Source organism: Esox lucius, chromosome 7 (genome assembly GCF_011004845.1).
Source record: "Esox lucius isolate fEsoLuc1 chromosome 7, fEsoLuc1.pri, whole genome shotgun sequence".
Taxonomy (NCBI): Eukaryota; Metazoa; Chordata; class Actinopteri; order Esociformes; family Esocidae; genus Esox; species Esox lucius.
Genome location: NC_047575.1, coordinates 1,056,596 through 1,076,142, shown reverse-complemented (window position 1 = coordinate 1,076,142; position 19,547 = coordinate 1,056,596). Strand labels below are relative to the sequence as shown.

Sequence of the window (19,547 nt, the reverse complement as noted above, 5' to 3'; positions counted from 1 at the left end):
GGAGGCAGTGAGATTGCATGTGCATGCATGGCTTCCAATGGCAATGGGTCACTAGTGTTTATTGATGATATGAAAGAAGACAGAAGCAGCCGGATTAATTCTGAAGTGTGTAGGGATATATTGTTTGCTCAGATTCAGCCAAATTCATTGAGCATGCATCTCCCTTGCTGAAGGCAAAAGGTAAGGCAGAAAGACCCATAACCCTCATTCAGGGGGGTTGCGGTTGGTGGGTGTCTTTTTGGTTGATGCCTGGCAATGTGGGTGGATTGATTTCCTGCCTGTTGGGCCCTGTCCGGGGCCTCCCCCGGGTAGGGCCACAGTATCACCGGACCCCCCCGTCTCAGTTCCAAGGTGTTACACTGCTGTATTATTGTGCTGGGGGATATGAGGAATGCACTACTAACTTTTCTCAGTCTCCTCCAGTTTTAAATTTTAGGAGGAGATGAGGTCCTGGTCCACACCTGCGGATTACCTGGTTTGGGGGGCCCGTTGCTGTCCCTGTCCTTGTCTACCTGGTCATACTTCTGACCTAGTCTAAAATCAAATAGACTCTGGATTTAGCCCAGCGAAATGTATTTATTATTCCAATTGGACTCTTAATATCTCACCCGGCACAGCCAGAAGAGGACTGGTCACCCCTCTGAGCCTGGGTCCTCTCTAGGTTTCTTCCTAAAATTCGACCTTCTTAGGGAGTTTTTCCTAGCCACTGAAATTCAACACTACTGTTGTTTGCTCCTTGGGGTTTAAGGCCGGGTGTCTCTGTAAAGCACTTTGTGACAACTGCTGTGGTAAAAAGGGCTTTATAAATACATTTGATTGATCTATTGATTGATGAAAAAACAACTGAAGACAGCTGAAGTGAAGGCCTGGCAAAGCATCACAAAGAAGGAAACCCATTGTTTAGTGATGTCCATGCGTTCCAGACCTCAAGCAGTCATTGCCTGCAAAGGATTCTCAACAAAGTATTAAAAATTAAAATTGTATTTATGATTGTGTTTATTTGTCCAATTACATTTGAGCCCCTGAAATTAGGGGACTGTGTATGAAAATGGTTGCAATTCCTAAACGATTCATACAATATTTTTGTTCAACACTTTGAATTAATGCTGAAAGTATGCAAATCAATTGCATCTAAATCCATCTCAATCCATTGTGGTGGCATACAGAGCCAAAATTATGAAAATTGTATCCAAATATTTACGGACCTAACTGCATACAGTGGGTATAGCAGTGGAGTCCTCTATGAGCAACTTAGCTTGATTTGTGATCTGGAAGGTGGTTGGTTATACCTCTGCATGTTTCTAATTATAATTCTAAGGGGGGTGTTGCACTATTTTAAGTAATTTTCATTGTTTTTTTCAATTGGATATTATGGGGTTACTGTGTGTAAATAAAGCCGGGAAATGTCAGATTTTATGTGTTTTCATATCAGGCTGTTAAAGGAACAAAAGGTGAACATTTTGAAAGGTAGTGGTGACTTTCTTTACCCACTGTATTTACACACACAGAAACAGAATAATATGTTAACACAGCTTCACCGACAATCCCGATCTACACTGTCTTTGGCCATATTAGAAATGGAGATTAATCAGTATTAATACTTATTGACTCTTCTGTATTCTCCACAGTGAGCACCACTCTGTCAGTGCTACCGCCCCCAACTGTTCGCTGTAAGCAGATGACTGTCTCTGGGAAGCACATCACCATCCTCAAAGGTATGACAGTCAGACAGCAAGTAACAACATAACTCCTTTGGTAGTTATTCTGATATGTATTTAAGCAATAAAGCAAAACGATGGGCAGTATTTATGATACATGTATTTAAAAGATGTATTTCAAATACAGAATTGTATTTTGTAATTTGTATTTGATAGGGTTGATGAAAATGGCTTCATATTCTTTAACAAAATACTTAAATGATTTGTATTTTGTAGTTTACAAATACTGTAAGAAATCTACATGATGACATCATAAAAATACTGCCTCTGATTGGTCCCTACTCAGTGATTTGCCCAGACTTGTTGAGATCAGAACAGAAAATGTATTCATACCCGAAGAAGAAGGTCAAGGTGAGAAACATGTAGGTTCATGTTAAGTTTTGGTGTTCGTTTTAGTAGCCTAGGCTAAATCGTTTCCCAATTTACGTAATGTTCTAGATAACTATTTGACCTGAGTAGCAGTCCTCACAGTTATTGTTAGCTTGCTACTTTCAGCCTGTTAAGTTTTGTTGGTTGTACATCATTACATTATAATGCAATGATATGGTGTAACTTGTTAAATGTACGCCTTTTTGTCATTAACACTCGCTTACTCTATCAATCAATCGCTTACACTGTCACCCAACTTTTGAACTGTTTTGGGATACCTGTTCTGTAGTATTCTCTATTGGAATTTAAGTAAATGTTCTTGCTACACTATTATTGTGTGTGTCCTCTATAACTATAGTTGTGCTAAAAAATGTGCATATCCTTGGAGAATTGGTAATATATGTAATTTATAAAAAAAACTTGAGTGAGCAGGCAAAACACGTTTTTTCTTTCTTATAGGATTCACATTCAACTGTAGGTCATAACAGAATAGCACAATCATAAAACAAAGGTGTTGTCGGGCAAGGTGTTGAACAGTACTGACTGGCATTTGCAAGGCTTTGGATATCTTTTTATATCCGTTTCCATCTTTATGAAGTTCCATTACCTTGTTACACAGGTCTTTTGACAGTACTTTTCTGCTCCCCATGGCTCAGTATCTAGGCTGCTCAGTGTCACCTTGTGTGTCTCTAACAAGGTGAAACATTCAAGGGTATGTAAATTATTTATCAGGGCCATTTGGGTGATTTCTGTTATGATTATTATTTAAAAAGGAGCCAAACAACAATGTGATAATAAATGGCTTCAAATGATCACTATCCTTAAATAAACCAAAATTATCAGTCAAATTTTCAATATCAGTGCAAGAATTTCACAATTTCTGCCAGGAAACTTATACTTTCTGATTTTGTTTCTGGGTACATTTAAAATCAAAACATATTGATCATTTAATAATTGTTGAAAGGTTGCTAAAATATTTGTTTTCAACATCCAAATGGTTAATAAATAATTGATTTCTAAATGATTGTACCCTAATTGAAGTAGCTGTTTAGTAGGATCATGATTTTGCATTCCATTGCCTGACACAATTTATTACTATATACTGCTCAAAAAAATTAAGGAAAAACAATCATCACAGTATAACACCAAGCAAATTATACTTTATGGGATATCAATCTGTCCAGTTAGGAAGCATAAGCGTTTGTGAATCAGTGTCACTTATTTTAGTGCAAATAAAAGTGAAAACAGGCACACTGGAATGGCAACACCAAGATAAACATTAACAAAATGAACAGCCACAAAGCAAACTGGGATATCATAAATAAAAAAGAAATACTCCTTTATACAGTTTATTTTTGTCAACAGCGTATTGAAGGTTGTGGAAAACAAGTCATTATTTTGCTTCCTGAAAGGTACTATCTTTCTGAAATACAGAAAAATGTATGTAAAAGTCTCTTACCTTTTAACACCTTATCAGGGAGACGTATAAGACACGTATGCCGCTGGCCAGATTTATCAGATTTATTGTTGGTATACAGTCCACTTTTGAAAGGCATAGACGCAGACATGGCCATGGAGGGGGAACTCTCTAAGGCAGCACTTCTCAAAGTCCGGACTCCGATCCGGACCCGGAGGGAAATCAATCCAGACCCGCCTCCATTTCGTATTTCAACCATAGACTGTAAAAATATGGGCGTAGTGTCCGTGACGTCACCCGTAGGTTTGTGAAGAGCAGTTTTGAAGCCTAAAGTGGGCGGAGCCAACCGTCGCCATTTTGGCAGCTGTGATGGTAATTCCATTTATCGACACTCGGAGTAAGGGACACAGAGACAAAGTTCTCTTTGTACATCATAACCGTTTTATTAATTATTATGCACAGAGACTATTATGAGAGACGCGTCAACCGCTTACGCAAACATAATCGTCTGAGGAGCCTCTAACTAATGTAGCTCATTCAACCGTATATATCACATAGGAAAAAGGGGTGTGGTAAGATGCTGCCATCTGTTTCATGTCAATCAAACACCTTTCCCTTTGTTCTATCACACACGTCAAATGCTATCTTCCCCCACCTTATCCTTCCTGCCATAATGTTTTCTGTAGTGTTTACCCAAAGGGGCCAACTGACCTTACTGCCCCCTGTTGTATCTTCTCCTATCTTGTCCTAAAACCCATTGATCTGCATCTGGACAGACAATAGATGTCCCCTATGCAATACCAGATCCCCCACATTCCTGTACCTATCTTAACAGTGGGACTCAGTCCTTTACTCAGAGAGAATACATTGTGCATAGAAATTTCCACAACAATCCATCCTCTTGATACCATGTCAAACCTTGGTATCAAACCTTAAACAGTTCACTCATTAGGATGTAGACTGCAACAAAACAGTACTCTTTAACAACATGACCCAGTCAATATTATTACCCTTAGTGATTAGAGAACTGAACGAATCTGAAATGTCTGGATCCTCCTTTACATTCTTCTAGATCAGAGGTGTCAAACCGGTTCCACGGAGGGCCGAGTGTCTGCAGGTTTTTGCTCTCTCCTTGTACTTGATTGGTTAATTAGGTCACTGATTGGTTAGTTTCTACCCTCACCTGGTTGTGTAGGTATGAACTAGGAACCAATTTATAGGAAAAACCAAAAACCTGCAGACACTCGGCCCTTTGTGGAACCGGTTTGACACCTGTGTTCTAGATCATTACCTTTCGTATAAACACCAAGATCACACATTGTCATCATACAGAATCATAACATAGTACCGCAAAACTTTTTGTTAAAATCATCATAAACACCTATCACTGAATGCATCCTTCAATTCATCACTGTTACAAAGTCCTCTCATGCCAACTGCTCAATTCACTGAAAAGTCCTCTCCATGGTTCCATTTGGATGTCCTTCCATTTCTTTGGCAGGTCGGTGTAACAGAACGAAAAAGTCAGATGTATATTCCAAGGTGTTGTCCTTCATAGCTCAAATGCAGACACAGCTCTGGTTGTCTCCATTCTAGCTGTTTTATCAGCCAGGCCAGGAGAATCTGTGTGTTCTCCTTTGTGAACTCCAAGATGACCAGTTTTAGCTAAAGGTTCTAGAGCTAAAGGCCATGTAGAAAGTGACTGGTTACTAGCACCAGAAAATTCACTTTCCCTCAGTGACTTCAATTCACTGTGTCTAACCTTCAAACACTGCAATCCTCGTGTAGCGTGTCGTCGACCCCAGGTTCCTCTCTCAGCTACCTGGACAGCAGATGAGATGTACCTGGTATGGACCCAATCAGCGTAGCATGATGTTGTGCAGTAGATCTTTCCGACGCCTCCCTCCTCTCGGTCGGAGGTTGCCTTCTCAATCACATTGCAGAACCATCAGGACTCGAGTCAGTCCAGCTCACAGGAACTCAGCATCCTGTAGACGTGCGGCACCTAGACGTGCAGCGAGCCAGAGTCGACTCCTCTCTCAGCTGTAGGACAGTCTGTCTGTGTGTCTGTGAGATCCATCTCACCTCAGCCGCCTCACAGTTGTCCTTTTAAGCCAAGCTCAGTCTCTCTCAGGGCTCCAACAAGTCCTCTGTTTGCCGAATCACTTTCAAGTGTTCTGTATCTGAATGTGTGAATTATCCTTGAGAAGATTAGTTCCAACCGCACAGTACATCATCACATATGTCCATCACGTTAGCTTGTTGCATCTCGCTGATACATTAGAACCACACACTATCAAATACTCAAACCCTATATTTCCAATATCTCTCTACTTCTTCTCTCCAAATAGATTAGAACAGTTGAAATCAATAACAGTATCATTAAAACATTAACATCTCTGGTGCTTCTGTTCTGCTAGTGTAGCAAAATAACAATTCCACTCTTTTCTATAGTTGGTGTAACAACCAACACAAAGAACAGAAGAACACAATTTCACATTTCTCATTACTGTTCCAAAAACTCATCAGTTAATATAGTTTGCTTGCATTGAAGTACCACTCTCTAAGAGCAGTTCATGAACAATTCTCAGTTCACCTATATAATTTACATCTGATTGTGTTGTATCGGAACTACAATCAAATTCACCCATTGTTTCACATAAAGGACCAAATACCTTATTTCAAATCAAACATTTCACACCATCTTGAAGGTCAGCTAACATAACTGTTATTTAGCCTAATTTCTCTACAAGATGAAACTCAGTGTGAACTTCTCCAAATCTCTTCTTATTATCCTAACACATCAAAGACACTCTGAAATCCTGTCATAAATCATGACCCCCCCTTTTTACTCCTTTACCACCACAGGGCTCTCCCTGGAGTGGGGGGTGGTCTACTGACCTAAGAACAGACCCTGGTCTTGAAGAATGGTCACCTTATCAATAAGGGACACTGTTATCTTGAGACACCCCAGGCATTGACAATAGTAAAATAACCTTCTTTTTCCTCTTCATTCACCTCAAAGAAACCTCTGTTAACCATTAACTTTCCAATGATTGCTTACTAGGACAGAACTTAAATTAGAATTAGAATACCCAATTTTGATAATGTCTGTTTCTCTTCTAAAGAGTCCAAAAAAGTTAAAATCCATCTCAAACTGTCAGTGAGTGGAGTGCTACAGTGGGTCTGTACCTCTCTTTATGCAATTTAGACTATGTAATACTTCTCAACTTGTTTACCAGAAATATAACTCGATGCAGAATTATTTTCTCAATATCAATTAAAACATGGCAACATTTTGTAAACATGTAAGGAATAACAAAATGTGCTCCCTGCACGTTTTTACCCACTTATTCCATAATGCATGAGATTAATATGATTACTTCTAATCAAATATTAAACTAACTGAAAAGTAACACACCCATCAAATTAGTTATTGCTTAGCTAAACCATTTCAAAATGGTAAGATGTATTCTACTCAACCATAACCATGTTAGATTTCGCATAAAACACACATTTCAAAAACCCAATTTGACAAACTAGATTATTCACGTAACTTCTTTAAGTACCTATTTAATTTGCTTTGAACTCTAAGTTCAACTCTTTTTCATTTGAACTCTAGATAATAATTTCATACAATCCCCCCCTGCTTTCAAGACAGAAAATGACTTCAAGCTTGAAAGCAGAACCATTACAGGACCGAAATTAAAAAGAAAATCGATAGTTGGGAGGAATCTAACATACATCCAGTAAACGTCGCAAACTGAATATCCAACCAAAACAACCGAAAATAAGAAAAAAAGGAAATAAAAACTGTACCACACACACGGTCGCTCGTGTGAAGGAACTCCCAAATTAGCATATCAAAATTTGCATTTACACAGGCAACGGCCAAACTAATTTGAGACCAACAAACATCATGACTCAATTTACCTCCTAAACTCTAGGGAATTTTCTCAATTTTAGATGTAAGTCTACGTCATTCAAAATAGTGGCGGTCAGCCAAAATCGCTACTTCCATGCATATCTCATGCAAAGACATCGAATTTGTTCTAGCAATTAACAATGTTGGATGACTCAAGGTCTCCACCCTTACTACAATTTGATTCGAAATCATAAATGTAAACATTAAAGCAACCAAAAGGAAAACTTATTCAGCTTTCACTTAATGTTTTATCATCCCAAAACTGAACATGCTTGTGTTGGTAAAATTACCACGGGTTAGAACAGGCTGAACACTCGAATTTAACCCTTGATATAATGTTAAGGGTGGCGGAAGCCATCCCAGTGGACCTGCCCACCCTTCCTGAAGCTCTGAGCTGCCTTAAACACCTTTACATCAATACCCTATTTGTTCACTAATGTACCATTCCAGAATTCAAATTCCATGAACGAGTATCATGCGTTGGTTTTAAAAACACAAGTATTATCCCAGTTATCGTTAGAAAACACTTAAGAGAACTCCATTATTTAACCAAACTCAATTTAGCATTTAAAAAATAGGTCATCTAATTTTGTGGGGAGTAAACTTGCTTTGGCTGTGTAACCCTCTTCATAGGCCATGACTATATTGGATTCATATGCGGCCCTCATGGAGCACAGCGTGTCTCCTTAACGTTCAAGTCTATCACCAGGTGGATTCTTCATTCTACCACTTATACAATATATAAGGAGAGCGAAAACACAATACGATAACTTTTTGTAAGACAACCATGAGATTATTTTACCAGATTAGAAAATCACTGTACCAAATTCTAATTCATCACTAGGTTTCAGACTACCCACTCGTGCTAGCGAACAGCTCAGCACACAACAGTCGGCTACCACATGGTGAGCCTTCCTTAAGGCCTACCTACATCGTAGTCAGACCCCCCTTGAGGCCTTACGGTTTTAAACATTATCATCAACGCAATAAATACGTTTGACTCAAAATGACATACGTACACTTGACAAAGCACAACTAAACAGGTTATTCCTTGAATACCTATTAAAACATGGTCAAGCATGACAGAACAAACCAGGCTATTTCGAATGCCTATTAAAACATGCTATATAACATTCAAGTGCTTCTCAAACTACATGTAATATTCAATTAAATAAGCTTGGCTATTACCGAGGAAGGTGATCAGGTTTCCTTGATAAGTTCCAGCTTCATTTAATGGTTAGGCACGATACATTTTAGGAAATAAACATTTAAGAAAATCAATGATTATGAAAGCACACCTGTTTCTAGTATCGTCCATGATTCCAGAGACCCCATCTTGAGACTACTGTCGTTCCCATAGTGGACCAAATTAGAGAAGCAGCATTATACCAATTACCAATCTATCCAATTTATTAAATTTAAGACAGTACTTTCGCATACACCCCATTGGACACCAAACAAAGCAAAACCTTGCGATTTCAAAACTTCCAAGGTAACAACAACCTTGAACAAATACACATATCCCACCAAGGAACATACAATGCAGCCAATCGGAACCCCCGTGCACAGGGATTTCCAAAATGGACAAATGCATTTACTAGATGATGACCACAAACAGATAATGACAAATGTCCGTGACTCGGGCCACAACCACACACAGAAGTGGCGCGCGCATACACAACTTTTGTAGCATAACCACTAAACCAAATCATAAGCTGACCAACAATTGCGGCAATTTACAGGAGCAATCCCTACTCCCTCACAGGCACTGAAAGTATGAGATCCAATCTCAATTGCATATTTAAGTCCAACCTAAATTGCAGATGTTCAAGCAGTCCAACCGCTTATAATCCAGCACTAATCGCAACGCAATAGGTTAGCTGCATAGGAATGGTTGTCAGGCCTAACTACAGTCGCTATTAACCAAAACACCACACTTCAACATCCAAAACCATTATATACAGGAGCATGCTATACTCCATCACGCAGTCCAACTGCTGCACGGGAATGGGTGTCAGGACACGGAACAACAACGACATGTTTCTAACTACAGCCGCCCTGACTGCAATACTCAAAAAACCTTCTAGTCACCATACTTACTCAAATCCATCTATCAACTTCCACAAAACCATCAAATCTGACTTACAAAAACCAATCACATTGTTTACTAAAGCATATGAAAACTGTATTAAGGAACAATCTCACCGGTTGATGCTCCCTCTGGTCCCCTGTCTGACCGTCCGCACCCCTCCCTCAGGCGGTTCAGCGTTCCTGCGTGTTCCCGTTGGATCGTTCATGGCGAGGCCAAAGAGAAACCGAAACTGTCTCAATTCTTGAGGGAACAATACGTCTGTAGAGCCGTTGTCTTGATTCGCACAGGCATCTTCCCAAATCCAATGTCCAGTCGAATGTCCAGTGGTAGCTTCATAACTTAGCGGTTAGCAAAGTTTCTTCCTCAACCCCGGGTCTGTAGTCTTCTTTGGTCTCAGCCGCAAACACCGGAGATTACGGGTGTGTACACCTGGTGTGTACAACTCCCCACTTATGGAACTTTTCTTGACTCAAACAACGAAAAGGGCCATAGAGCATAGCCTCCAGTGGGGTTGGCTACGATTGCAGGGAAACGTCGGGACTACGCAAACTTCCAAGGAGGCCTAGCGGGGTGGCGATCAGAGGGGATCGAGCCATCGAACCTGAGCAAAAACAAAAACTACAACACAGATCAATAAACTCCACACAAACTTTCCCAAAGCTTTCCATCACTCCACACTGTCTACACACCGCAGCCTACGCCTTCCACCTGCAACTCCCATACGTTACCACGTCCATCCACCTCCAAGCAGCCCGACAGGCCGCGCATCCATCACCGAACGAAAAAGCCAGTTGCGAAAAACCCAATAACACTCAAAGAACAATTGTCCACATGTCCAAACACCATAAACAGAAACACCGTCGCCGAAAACTTACCACAACGCTTACCCAACATCAAAAGCAGCAAAAAAAAAACAAACGCAGCAAAAACAAACTCTATTCTATTAACAAATCCCATAACCATCCAAACCTAATGTGTCCAACACAAATACCAGCGCCCTAACGCTGTCATCTCAATCAACGTGCCCTAACATCGTCGATAGACCCGTCGGCCCATAAGTGAGATGTTCAAGGCCCTAACCTTGTCTGCAGAATTTAAATGTGCCCTAACACATACACTTGCGCCCCAATGCAAAAAGGAGCCCTAACCCCAAGTATACTCGTGCCCTAACGCAAAAAGGAGCCCTAACCCCAAGTATACACGCGCCCTAACGCCAAATAAAAGTGTCCTTACCTCCCGAGTTCGAAATTTAAGTCCGGGTACCTGTACTGTGGAATCCCAAAAAGTAGGAGACCACAGGATCAGTAACCGAGGACGAGCCCCCAAATTGTGATGGTAATTCCATTTATCGACACTCGGAGTAAGGGACACAGAGACAAAGTTCTCTTTGTACATCATAACCGTTTTATTAATTATTATGCACAGAGACTATTATGAGAGACGCGTCAACCGCTTACGCAAACATAATCGTCTGAGGAGCCTCTAACTAATGTAGCTCATTCAACCGTATATATCACATAGGAAAAAGGGGTTTGGTAAGATGCTGCCATCTGTTTCATGTCAATCAAACACCTTTCCCTTTGTTCTATCACACACGTCAAATGCTATCTTCCCCCACCTTATCCTACCTGCCATAATGTTTTCTGTAGTGTTTACCCAAAGGGGCCAACTGACCTTACTGCCCCCTGTTGTATCTTCTCCTATCTTGTCCTAAAACCCATTGATCTGCATCTGGACAGACAATAGATGTCCCCTATGCAATACCAGATCCCCCACATTCCTGTCCCTATCTTAACAGTGGGACTCAGTCCTTTACTCAGAGAGAATACATTGTGCATAGAAATTTCCACAACACACCGCGTCAACGCACGTCACTCCCGGATAAACAGAAATGGGCAAAGAGGCGGGATGAGCTCAGCAAGGAGCCTGGATTCTGAAACCTGAAACCTAGCTCGACGTGAACGAGTTTGCTCAAGCTAATGCTATATGCTACTGGCCTCCCACTAAGTGACTAACAACAGCTGACTTGAAGTAAAGCCAAAAGTTAAAATTCATGTTTTTGCCCTTCGAAATACTATTAAGACATAGCTAAAAGTGAGACTGTGTATCGTGATGCTGTATTATTCTGCTAGTTAAAGTGTATTAACTTACAGTATTTCTGTGAGCTTGTGTTTCATGCACAAACATGTCATATCAGCCAGCGCGGCATTGCACATCAAGTTCATAGAGAGCTTTATTCAGTCCATTTAAAATTTTTATTTTGGCTGCCTCTCAAATCGGTCAAACCATATTTATTACCTAAGAAGTTCAAGTAAATGCGCTTGAAATCCATACTCATTCAGGTGTGCATTAGTTTATTGCATGGACTGAAAGCACTGACACCTCCAGGAATTTGCATCTGACGGTACATAAGCATATCTAACGTTAGTCTGTTCAGTGAGAGCAACGGTACCGCAGAACAAGTGTAGCCTCTATATCTATAGACGTTTTACATGTTTTTAAATCTGGAATCTCCACACAAAAGCAACAAAATTGTCAGACATCCATGAGTGCATGTTCACAGAGGAAAACAACAGAAAAACAGCCCTGGTTGTTCTCTTGATACTCGACAATGCCGGAATACAAAGGCGTGGGCGAAGGTATAATGCGTGTATTAAATTGTATGAAATAATCCAGAAAATAAAGCAAGAACACGGCCGATATGTCCAGTTCAGCAGCTGGAATTAGCTGAGGAAGAAAAGTGACGGCTGGCTAACAGCTAATAGCAGACAAACAGCTAGTGAGAGCGAGTGAGAGACCAACAGCAGCAGCAATCCACCTGTCAGTCAACGGAGTGGACCACGCCCTTAATTATGCAGAAATGTAAATATTAATCAACTGAATGGATGAGTTATAAAAATAAAAAAAACATAAAATGAATGTTAATTTGTTATACATGTTTATTTAAAAAAAAAAAAATATTACCAATAGTTCCGGACCTTTGTCATTAATGAAAATTCAGATTTGGACCTTTGAATGTAGACTTTGAGAACCCCTGTTCTAAGCAGTTGTCTAGAAAACTGAAACTGAAAATAGTTGACGCTCACAAAGCAGGAGATGGCAATAAGAAGAGATAGCAAAGCGTTTTCAGATGCCAATATCCTCTGTTCGGAATGTAAATAAGAAATGGCAGTCATCAGGAACAGTGGAAGTTAAAGCAAGATCTGGTAGACCAAGAAAAATATCAGACAGAATAGCTCGCAGGATTGTGAGAAAAGCAAGTCAAAACCCACGTTTGACTGCACGATCCATCCAGAAAGACCTAGCAGACACTGGAGTTGTGGTACACCATTCCACTATAAAGAGATACTTGTACAAATATGGTCTTCATGGAAGAGTCATCAGAAGAAAACCTCTTCCAGGTCCTCACCACAAAAATCAGCGTTTGAAGTTTGCAAATGAACATATAGACAAGCCAGATGCACTGTGGAAACAAGTTCTGTGGACCGATGAGGTTAAAATATAACTTTTTGGCCGGAATGAGCAAAGGTACATTTGGAGACGAAAAGGGCACAGAATTTAATGAAAATAACCTCTGTCCAACTGTTAAGCATCAATCATGGGTGGATCAATCATGCTTTGGGGTTGTATTGCAGCCAGTGGCACAGGGAACATTTCACGGGTAGAAGGAAAAATGGATTCGATACAATTTCAGCAAATTTGATGCCATCTGTGAAAACACTGAAGTTAAAGAGAGGATGGCTTCTACAAATGGATAATGATCCTAAACACACCTCAAAATCCACGGTGGATTACATCAAGAAGCGTAAACTGAAGGTTTTGCCATGGCCTTCACAATCTCCTGACCTCAACATAATTGAAAATCTATGGATAGACCTTAAAAGAGCAGTGCGTGACAGACAGCCCAGTAGTCTCAAAGAACTGGAAGACTTTTGTAAGGAAGAATGGGCAAAGAGACCTCAAACAAGAATTGAAAGACTCTTGGCTGGCTACAAAAAGCATTTACAAGCTATGATACTTGCCAAAGGGGGCAGTACAAGGTATTAACTCTGCAGGGTGCCCAAACTTTTGCAGATGCAATTTTTTTGTGTTTTTGTTTGGTATTTTGAAAGTGTAAATTATGGAAATAAAATCTAACTTTTTTTGACATATTATAAGAATGTCTAATCTGTCTTTTGATGCCTTTTGGAGATTTTTCCATTTTTTCTTGGCTTCTTTATGCACATTAATACACATTTTTCCTGGGGTGCCCAAACTTCCGAACCCCACTGTAAGCTGCTGGTCTGGTCAGTCAGAGTTACTGTTGAGTATAATTTTTTTTTTATAGGTTTCATGAAATTTCCACTGTAAAGAAAACATGATAGGAGATGATAGGTTCTTGAGGCAATGTATCTTCTGGGAAATGAGGCATGAACACAAAAATCTGCGTTCTAGGTCAGTCTGGGTGGAAATGGCATCATTGTATGCAAATGTTATTAAGGCATGGCCTATGGCACTCTATGTGAAAGAATTGGTTCGGGTCTCTTTGTGGTAGGTATAACTGGTCTATATTTTACAGACAGCTTAGAAGTTGGTTACTTCATTGTATCACTTACCTTCTGTTGACCAGTGTACATACATTAAGCACCTTTTTACTGACTGCATTGTTCCACAATCTTGCAACATATCTCATATTTCTTATCACCTTATACAGAGGCACTTATGAGACACCTATGTACCAACAGTCATGTCAGTTGGAGTAATGGTTGATTTTATGTTCATTTTTATATATGGGTCATTTGCATTAATGTAAAGAGCAAACAGTGTGAAGTCATGTCATTTTTTTACATATGTAGTTATTATGAGTTCTGTTCTGAAGTATAGCCTAGAGCCCAGACATTTACTGGCGAGTAAATCCGATGCATGGTTCAGGAGAATGATAATTTTAAAGTATATATTAGCATTAGCATTCAATTTTGTCAAAAATGATCAGAATTCTGTCGGCTGCTGTTTCACCGTCTTTTGAGATATGGTCAAACTAATGCACATTGTGACACATGGGGGTAGTATCAGCATGCACATTCACAATAAAGTGCATAGGTTATTGTTCCTTAAACATTGCACATACATTTTTTTTATACTAATTGACCATTTTGTCCGTCATCCTGTAATGTCTATTATTCCTTATGACCCAATAGGGAGACATGTATAGAGACCCCTGTATGCCAATGGGCAGGTCAATCGGACTTATTGATAATTTTATGTTATTTTGTATATATTTAGCAAAATGTTCACCAAACAGAATCAGCATTCTAGGTGAATCAGGGTGGAAATGTATGAGACACTTGTAAACCAAAAGGTAGGGTAATCGGACTTATTGTTGATTTTAAGAAAATCTTTATAGGTTTTGCCAAATTTTCACCATACAGAAATGTCCAAGATGGTGGACTTTATGGGTTCTTGAGGCTTTTTTGTTCATCATGACAAATGAGGCATGTACACAAAGAGTCAGCATTCTAGGTCTAACTGGGTGGAAATGCCATCATTTTTAAATTAGCTAATTGAATCGTGTATTGTAGCGCCCCTGGTGGATGAATCAAGGCAGGTGTTGGTGAGGTAGTTACTCGAGAGCTATAGTTTAAGTGGGCAAAGTTATAAAAATAGTTACCAGGAACTTTTTGTGTTATCTGGCAATTTAATAATAATAATACTAATGATTACAATAGGGTTTCTCCTACCGTAGAACCCCTAATAACAATAGGATTTCTCCTACCGGAGAACCCCTAAAAATATTTCTAACAATAACTACAATAGGGTTTCTCCAACCGGAGAACCCCTAAAAAGAATACTAACGTTTACAATAGGGTTTCTCCTACCAGATAACCCCTAATTAAAGTGGCTGCATTGAACGTTTTCCCTCTTGTATATGCCTCTCTGTCTCTTCTCCCTTTTCTCTCAGTATTAAATGAATGTTCTCAGGAGGTGGTGAGAGTGAGGGAAGTGAGGATTCTGCCAAACTTCAATGCTTCCTACCTACCTATGATGCCAGATGGATCTGTAATGCTGGTTGACAATGTCTGGTACGTCTGTGTGTCATTGTATGTGTGCCTGTGACTCTTTTATTTGTGTATTTGGGTTGACTGCAGAGTCCTGCAACGGGTTGGGTACCCATGGGTACCCGCATAAAAGTGGTCAAAACGGGTGGATTGTGACAATCCTAAAATTCACGGGCGGGGATGCGGGCGGATAATTAACTCTTTGCGGGCGGGTAGTAGCGTGGATGTGCAATATGCAATATTTGTATGTCTAAATTACCATTACACAATCACACATACAAAACAACGATATGACATTTGACCCATCATGTCAGCACCACTGCGACAGCGCACCTTTTTTTAGAGGGAATGTTTATCGTAGCATAGTTGAAAGCGATCGTTGCAGGATGGATGAAGTAAAAGTGAAGTTGGCGAGTGGAGTATATAAAATTGTTGACGACAAGTCTTTAAAGGTGAAATCGGATGTGTGGAGGAAGTGTGGTGTAATACGAGATCAGGAAAATAATATCATAAGCGGCTTTGCGGCTTGCAAAACATACCATAAGGTTTTGGCGTTTGATAGCCGAAAGCTGGGCACGTCTTCTCTTAGGAAGCACGTCGAGACTTGCAAGAGCACAGCAGACCCAGGGGTTGCCAGTGCGACAATTGACAGGTACTTTGCCAAAGGCCACAAACCTCCAAGAGAGGAAGACAAGGAGGCGATAACACAATTGGCGGTGCAATTTGTGTGCCGAGACATTAGATCATTTGAGACTGTGTGCGGCGATGGATTTTTGGAACTGGCACAGGGCTTAATTGACACTGGGGCACGAGCTGGCCTTGTGGACGCGTGTCAGCTTCTGCCTGATCCAACTACTGTCTCCCGTAGGATCACTAAATATGCTGAGGATAAAAGACATAATTCCGGAGCTGAGGGAACAATTGACCGAGAGCAACAGGGCTGTGATGCTGGATTTGTGGACGGATGATTTACGTAAAACAGCTGACAACCTCAGGCCCGCCATCGTCCAAGCACTCCGCAAATTTGGACTGGATGAGTTCTTTCCGAAACTAGTGTACGTAACTGACAGAGGTGCAAACATTGTTGCGGCCCTCTGCACAGCCACGAGACTGAGTTGCGCAGCACATATCTTGAACACAGTATTGCATACCACACTTGGGAAAACTGCTGAGGATGATGTGTTTGGCGAAGAGGTATCTGGTCTCATTGAGTCCGCTAAGTCGCTTGTGACTTATTTTAAGCAGTCACATCTCCAGAATCGTCAGCAAAAAACGCTGAAAGCATCCGTGGAGACGCGATGGAACTCGCTTCACACGATGCTGGACTCCATTAGCAGCCAGTACGAGGCCATTCGTGCTCTTCTGGAGGAACGTGACGAAGAACACCGTTTAAACTGCATAAGCAAGGAGACTTTGCATGACATTGTCAATTTTTTGGCACGATTCAAAGAAGCCACCAAAGCCCTGGAAGCATCCAAAACCATTCACTTGACAGCTGTGTGGTTGGAGCGCCACAAACGTCACCTTCAGCCATCTTCTACCAACAGTCTGACATTGTCCTCGCTTAAAGAAAAATGCCTCAAGATTTTAACTGAGAAATTTGAGCTGCATCTCTTGCACAAGCTGGCAATGTTCTTGCATCCAAAGTTGAAAAGCCTAAAGCTGTTGGCAGACCATGGTGAAATTATTATAGTTCATAGCGAAGCACGGCATCTTATGAAAGGTAGGCTATTCATTCACAAACTATGCTATTATGCTTTTTTAAATAAGTATAAATAAAAACATTTTATGATCAGTTTTTCCACCTGCCTAAACAGGAATTTAAAAAAAATCTCCATGTTCATTTATGATATACGAACTCCAGTTCACACTCACATCCGTGTCGTGATCATCTAATTGTCTGATATTTTTACTTCTTATTTATAAAATACAGGCAATTGGTTGATGAAATATTGATTAGAATTAAGATACAATTTATTACAAAACGAAATTAACTTTAAAGAAAGGCTTTGTGAATTTTATTTCTATTTAGGTTAATGTTAACTTCAAATAGGGGTGTGTCGCGATTTTGGTTTTACAGCCCTATTATTAGAAAATAGACATTAAGAGAATACATTGTAATGCAAATAGTTAAAGTACATTTTAAAACCAGGTACTTTTTACTTAAGTAGCCTACTGAGATTCAGTACTTCCACTTCCACCATTGCTTGTCTTTAATAATTTACAATTATTGTTAATGGGAAAATTATTATTTATTATTATTATTATTATTTTTGTTTTGTTTAAATAAATACATCCCATGTGTCTATTTATTTTAAATAGAACTCGAGGAGAAACGCGAAGATCTACCAGGCCGCAGCATGTCGGCCCCAGCTGCTAAGAGAGTTCGTTTGGTTTCAACAGTTGATTGTTTGTCAGACGTAGAGGACTCCAGCGATGACACTGTGCCGCCCGAGGACGAAGTCTCTGCATACATCGAGTTCAAGCCACCCAAGGGGGATCCTTTCGATGTTTTGTTGTGATGGAAGGAGCATGCGAAAACATTTCCAAACCTAGCAATGATTGCGCGGAATGTTCTCTCCATCCCAGCAATGAGCGCTGCGAGTGATAGAGACTTTTCCACTGCTGGATTTGTAATCCAAGAACAGAGAACGCAACTTAAACCTGGGACTGTGGACGATATCCTTTTCCTGCACAGTAATTTTAAGAGAAAGTAAATGCATGCCTATATTGTTTGTGAGCGACAGGCTCGCCAGGTTGTATTTTTTCTTGTTCTTTTTTTGTTTCATTAATAGGTCTTTGCGTAGGCTGTTATCAGGTTCCATAGTCTATTTATAATTTAGGTGCCGATTGTTTAAAATGGCGCAAAACAAAGCACACTTTAGTTAAGCCTATTTCATTAAGCTGTTGCGATGTTGAGAGGTGCGAGTCTGCGAGATAAAAAAAAATAAAACACTTTAATTGGAATGATTTTAGCGTGTTTGATTTATCGCGGGCACGGGTCGGTTAACAGGCCAAATATTAACGGGTCTGGGCGGGTGCGGATTTAATTTTGATATTATCACGGGTGACGGGTCGGATATGGTGCTGAACTTTGAGGGTACGGGCGGGGGCGGGTCTCCAAAAATGGACCCGTGCAGGACTCTGGTTGACTGGACATTTTTTGTGCAATACTCTTTAAGTTGGTCTCTATAGTGTATTAACTTCCTCACAATCTGTGATTACATATCTTGTCTATCCTCCCAGCCACCAGTCAGGAGAGATTGCCATGGCATCATTCTGCAGGATGGAGAGTGTGGCCTGTCGACTACCTAGCATGCTCAGTGCCCTGGAGGAACATGACTTTCTGTTCCAGCTGCAGCTCAGCGACATACCCCAGGGTCACTCCAAAGAGGTGTGTGTAAGAGAAATACTACTAAGCCAGTCCTATGTAATTAAGGTGCCACTTGCCATCTGGGGGGGTGTATCTATGTGAAGATGTTTTAAGCTCATGTAAGTATATTTACTTTAGTCTATTCAGTATAATGTATCACATTTACATTGTGTATTTATTTAGGGTCTTGAGGTTCCTCTGGTTGCTGTGCTTCAATGGTCAACTTCTAAGATGCCCTTCACCAACTGCATCTACACACACTACAGGTGTGAATTGCATGTGCCTTGGTACATGTCTGTGTTTTAGTCAGCCCCACAATCTGTAAATGATGTTGACATCTTCCACCCATAACATAAGCTATTTGAGGTTAGTTTAGAAATTTTTGTTCCCCCCTGTCTGATCCACCTCCCCATTCTATCCTTTTTTCTCTCCTACATCCATCCCTCTCTCCATTCAGACTGCCCAGTATTCGGTTGGAACGTCCCAGATTTGTGATGACTGCCTGTAGTCCCAGCACCGTACAGACCAAGGACCATTTTAATGTCAGATACACTCTGCTCAACAACCTACAAGACTTTCTGGCTGTACGCCTGGTATGGACACCTGAAGGTGAGGGGT

General features: G+C 40.4%; 1 protein-coding gene across 2 annotated transcripts in view; it reads left to right on the top strand.

Annotated features, from left to right (window-relative positions):
- The window catches only part of LOC105008073 (microtubule-associated protein 11), a 93,336-nt gene that overhangs the window by 48,128 nt on the left and 25,661 nt on the right, over positions 1–19,547 (top strand). For both annotated transcript variants that reach the window (XM_029120801.2, XM_029120802.2), the window contains exons 4-8: positions 1,629–1,715; positions 15,460–15,580; positions 18,803–18,950; positions 19,113–19,195; positions 19,387–19,538. In XM_029120801.2, the coding sequence (XP_028976634.2) occupies positions 1,629–1,715; positions 15,460–15,580; positions 18,803–18,950; positions 19,113–19,195; positions 19,387–19,538 (591 nt within the window). The remainder of the gene's footprint in view (positions 1–1,628; positions 1,716–15,459; positions 15,581–18,802; positions 18,951–19,112; positions 19,196–19,386; positions 19,539–19,547) is intronic.